The sequence below is a fragment of the Echinops telfairi genome, unplaced genomic scaffold (assembly GCF_000313985.2).
Source record: "Echinops telfairi isolate 266 unplaced genomic scaffold, ASM31398v2 ScPeMD7_7469;HRSCAF=8507_1, whole genome shotgun sequence".
Lineage (NCBI taxonomy): Eukaryota > Metazoa > Chordata > Mammalia > Afrosoricida > Tenrecidae > Echinops > Echinops telfairi.
In genome coordinates this window covers 66719386-66725029 of record NW_022111373.1, presented here as the reverse complement: position 1 = coordinate 66725029, position 5644 = coordinate 66719386, and the positions used below count along the sequence as shown (strand labels likewise).

The window sequence follows — 5644 nt, the reverse complement described above, 5'->3', positions numbered from 1 at the left end:
TCATCTGTTCTCCAGTGAGCCCCTGGCCTTCTTTTGGCTGCTGCTATTGAGTTTCTCCATCATATCGTCTCACGGATGTAGTCATTTTGTATCTCATCTGAAGCGGTCCTTGTGTAGAGTCATCATTTATGTTGTAAAAAGGGTGTTTTTTGCAATGAAGTCATTCATTACTCTTGCAAATATCTAACACGCAATCTTGAACTTGGTTTCCATCATCAAGTCCATATTTTCCAACCTCTGTTCCTTCTTTCTTTCTAACGTCTCCATTCTAGCCATCCGTATTTATCAATGCATTTTAATCGCATGTTTAATCAAACATGATTAAATCCTTCTCTGAAGACTTCATGGAATTCTTCAGCTTTTTCATCACTGAATTTATAGGTTAGTCCATACATTTGACCAATAGTTGTATTGATTGGATTGCCTTGAAGGAGGATAGATATAAAAATATCACAGGCAGCATTGTACTTCAAGATAGATCTTGAAATATCCTTTTTGACAATGAATGTTATGCCATTCCTCTTGATTGTGCCATTCCCCACATGGTATACCATATGATTTTCTGATTCAAAATATCGAATACCAGTCCATTTCAGCTCACCATACCCTAGGATTTTGATCACCATATGTTCTATTTCATTTTTGACAACTTTCAATTTTCCTAGCTCATACGTCATACATTCCCATTTCCAATTCTGTGTTAGTAGATTGTGCAGATGTTCCTTCTTATTTTGAGTCGTGCCCCATCAGCAAACGAAGGTCCCAAGGTTTCCTCCCGGGCCTTTCCTCCGTGGATGTCAGTATGAAGGACCCTGCTTTGAGAGGGCAGCTCTTCCTCAGTCATAGTCGGAGTGCCTTCTAATGGGCGGGGCTCATCGCCCCGCCCTGTCTTAGACAGTGTTCTGTTTCTGTTCATGGGGCCTTCAGTACCTGACAATGTTTTGATGCTGCTTTCAGAGCCTCATTCCTCTGAAATGGTCGGCTGACTCCTTCTTCTTTGTAGTCTGTTCTTAGTTGGAAGATCTGCTGAAATCTGTTCCTTTTGGGCGACCCTGCTGGCATGTGAAATACCAGTGACAGCTTTCAGCATCAGAGCAACACACAAGCCACCACAGTATGACAAGCAGACGAACAAGTGGTAGCATGTCGTGCAGATGAAGATAATGCTCAATAAAATGTTTGCCATTTACTTTGTATATTTACTCTAAAACCCAACTCACTTCCAGTGAGTTAGTACAGCCTCATAGTAACCCTGTAGGATGGAGCAGAACTGCCCCCGTGGGTTTGCCAGGCCATAAATCTTTACAGGAGCAGACAACCTCATCTTGTTTCCGCTGAGCAGCTGCTGGGCTTCCATCGCTGGCCTCACGGTCAGCAGCTCAACACATACCCCACCGTGACTCTTCTGTATGCTTGAGGTAGAATATGCTACCTCTCAATCCACTTTCCTCTTTATCACATGCAGAGGAATGGTTTTTACAATGATGCCCTATGTTCTTTACAATCAGAAAAGAATAAAAACTGAAAAATGAATTTAGGACTTGCTTTTCGGGGGTAGAAATGATCTAATTCTTTATTTGGAGGCAGGCTATACACTTTGCGGTGGGGAAATGAGTCCCTACGGTACTCACAGAGACGTCACAGAGATTTATTTTTGTCAAATGGGTTAAAATGGATTCTACCCAAGTCATGCTACACAAGCCAGGCTGGTTGGAGGTGATCATTCTTAGTCTGTCCACCCAGCCCAAGAGGAGGGTGAATTTAGGGTGGAGGCCTTGGATGTTCGTTCATGGTCTCTAGTAAGAAGAATGCCAGTGGGAGTGGTGAGGTTCTCTGCCCTTGTTCCAGGAAGCGTCGTGACCTGTCTGGATAGGGCAGGGACAGGGCTCTGTTCTCCTAACAGAATTCATTTCCAGGGGAGGGCATTTTTTATATTTAGTTTTAATGAAGAAATGCAGGATCAAATCGAAAGCCAAAGATTTTTCTTTTGTACGCTTTCCTTTTTGTAAGTGACATAGAGTAATGTTGTAAAGAATTCAGGAGGAAACAAAGGAAGCTGCTTAGAAACTGGAGTTTCCTTTGGTAAGTCAGTTGGGCAATAACATGGAGCAAAATCAAAGCAGCCCAGGCAAAATAAACCTGCCCGATGGAGCTACCAGATATGAGGTAATAGTGTGACGTGCCTTTGAGTATCAGACATTCTTGTAAAAACCACAGAGCTACAATCTGGTCTTGCCCCATTAAGTCACAGCTCTGCCAAGCAGCAACACAGAGCACACATTTAAAACCATTGCTACAAGCCAAATGTAGCTCCCACCGAAGACAATTAAACCTTTGACTGGAGCGCCGAGGCTGGACCGCTGAAGCCCTGAGAGCCATTTCAGTGGCGTGGAATCTAAATCCTACTTCAGTGTGAAAATGAAATGACTGTTGTTCTAATTAGGAGGCGATATCGATGGCAAAATACGTGGCAATCAGTTCACTGTGGTAACTTGAGGTAGTCTTGGTTGAGGTTAGATTTTAAAAGTGGAAGCACAGGAATCTGTAGGCATTTGTTGATAGCTTTAGTGGTCACCGACTGTATAAAAAAATAACTCGTGTTTACTTTTGAGAATTTAATGTACAGGAAAGAAGATATAGAAGAGTACAACATTATTGCACAGTTGCATGTCCTCAGAATTAAATTGTATAGCCTTTTGCTGCTAGTCAAATATGACTCAGAAATAAGCTTTATGCCATATTGTTGCATATGGTTTTGGTCTTTCACACATACACACACACACACACACACACACACACACGGGTGTTTAAAATTTGAATGATTATAAATTTTAATGTCTTATATTTCAATTGTAATGTAATTGTGCTCTTTAGTTCTTTTCCCATATATGTAATATATATACTTTCCATTTTTATTATATATTCTTCAAAGACAGGATAGTTAATGGCTATATAATGTTTCATCTATCCTGAAATAATTTTTCTCCATTTACTACCAGTATAAATATTACCTTACATAAAATACTGTTCACTTCACTGATTATTTTTTTAGGATGGAGTTTTGGAAGTAGTAAAATTACAGAGTTCTAGGTTAGAAACAAAGGAGCTGGGTGGGTTATGTTTTGGGCTGCTAACTACAAGGTCAGCAGTTTGAAACCACCAGCTGCTCTACAGGAGAAAGGCGGACCTTTCTGCCCCTTTAAAGATTTATGGTCTCAGAAACCCAAGGGGCTACTCTGTTTTATAGGGCCATGATGGCTGGGAATTGATTTGATAACAGTGAGACTGCTGAGGGGAGGACGTATTTCAGGTGATTGCTATGTATTAACTGTTTTCCAAACAGTCTACTTATCTCTGTCAGTGAGGTCTCTTAAGTGCCTCTCTCACCTAATGATTGCTAACAGCAGATAACAGCATGATTAGGGCAGCGGTTCTCAACCTGTGGGTCGTGAACCTGTTGGGGGTTGAATGACCCCTTCACTGGGGTCGTCTGATTCATAACAGTAGCAAAATGACTGTTATGAAGTAGCAGCGAAACTAATTTTTTGGTTGGGGGTCACCACAACATGAGGAGCTGTATTAAAGGATTGCAGCATTAGGAAGGTTGAGAACCCCTGGATTCGGGGTCTGTATGGGTGGGGAAGTTTGGCATACATGCTTGCAGTTCATTCTTTCTAACCATTTCAAGGTACTTATTAAAAAACACTATGTACAAGCCATTGCTTCTGAAACTGAGCATGCATCATTAAACAAAGCGAACAAAAGTCCTCAGTTAAAACATAAACTGGGCTTATGTTTTCCTGGGGAAGAAACTGCAATAAATAAATGTGCAATGTCTGCTATTAGAAGATAGTAAGTGCCAAGAAGCCCACTAAAGCGAGGCCCGGACGGGGGGCAGGGGGAGTGGCAACCAGGAACATGAGAGTATTGTCATTCCAAGTGCGCATGACAGCTGGTGAGGTGACGAAAAACGCTCCAACTTTCCAGACCTTTCCTGCTGGGCGTGGGTTTGATTATTAGGAAGTTAATTAGAAGGTAGTTAGCCACAAAATGGAAATGAAATCTTTGGGGAACTCTGGGATCTTTGACCATAGGAAGTTGTACATGTGAGTGTTTATTGGATTTAATGAGTTCTTCTTTCGTGTGTTATTTTTATTCTGCTTTAAATTTGACTATTAAAGGCACCGTAGTCATCAGGAACAGGCTGAAAGACTATCCTTTCTTTGCCCCATTTTCTTAACTATTATCTATTAAAAAGGGAGTAGGCAGTAAAAAAAGAAAGTGATTTTTGCTGCTGGGCCGCTGAAGGATGCCAGGGAGAAAGTGGGAAATGACAGGGGTATAGGGATGCAGTAAGAAGTCTATTTCAAGGCTGTAAATCTTCAAGACACAGATGCTGCTTCTTCCCCTGGAGCAGCTAGTGGGTTGAACGGTCAGCCTTTTGGTTAGTGGCCCACGGCTTCAACCATGACCACACCAGTGATCCTTTCAAATCTTCCGGCTAATCCAAAATCCCTCAGAGACACTGCCTTTTCAAAGGAAACAAAAGAAAACAGACACTTGTTGAGGAGAGACTTTGAAAATCGAAGGTACGTTCTTCACTCACTGCTGTTGAGTTGAACCCGACTCCTGGTAACCCTTTAGGACCAGATAGCACTGCCCTGTGGGTTTCTGAGACTACTCTGCACGCAAGTAGAAAGCCCTGGCTTTCTCCCGAGGAATAGTTGGTTTTGAACTGTTGAACTGGCGGATCGCAGCCTAATGCCTAGCCACTCTACCACCTCTCTGAGTTTAAAATTTTCTTTCTCTTTCTTAGCCACCACAATTATTTCTGCTCAGTGGTCCGACAGAAATTATCGAATCCATTCTAAGATGAATATGATAGAACTTTGATACTCCTTTTAAGAGACGTTGTTGTTATTAGTTGCTACTGAGTTGATTCCAAATCACACAGTAGAAATGAGGCTATTGGCCCGGATTGCCAACTGAAAGGTTATTTCCTTCCACCGGAGAGATCTCCGTTGAGTTTTCCATGGATGGATAGACTGCTAGTTGAGTGCTAAACCTTTTGTTGAGCCCCCCCGGGGTGTCCACAGTGTTGGTTACAAAATAGTCTTCTTCTCTCTACATTCTTACAGCAATATGAGAACTGGAGACCCAACCAACCAGACAGCTTCTTTTCCTCTGGTGAAGACTGTGTAGTAATCATCTGGCATGAGAACGGCCAGTGGAATGATGTTCCCTGCAATTACCACCTCACCTATACCTGCAAGAAAGGAACAGGTAATGATTACCCCATCAGCAGTAGATACTTACATTTATATGCATTTCAGTTATAATAGTGCTAAAAGTTATTTTTTTAAGGCACAACTGAAAATGTCCTGGATTCCGTCTTTGACTGTTTGGGGATCATCTCCCCTTTCCAATACAATGGTGAAAGTTGGGGGAGCATCTCCCCCTTCCAATACAGTGGTGAAGTTTGGGGGCACATCTCCCCCTCCAATACAGTGGTGAAGTTTGGGGGCACATCTCCCCCTTCCGATACAGTGGTGAAGTTTGGGGGCACATCTCCCCCTTCCAATACAGTGGTGAAGTTTGGGGGCATATCTCCCCCATCCAATACAGTGGTGAAGTTTGGGGGAGC

The 5644-nt window shown here is 42.4% G+C and overlaps 1 protein-coding gene across 1 annotated transcript in view; it reads left to right on the top strand.

The window, feature by feature from the left end:
• The window catches only part of VCAN (versican), a 117666-nt gene that overhangs the window by 103554 nt on the left and 8468 nt on the right, over positions 1-5644 (top strand). The window contains exon 13 of the mRNA XM_013004896.2: positions 5139-5283. Coding sequence (XP_012860350.1) covers positions 5139-5283 — 145 coding nt within the window. The remainder of the gene's footprint in view (positions 1-5138; positions 5284-5644) is intronic.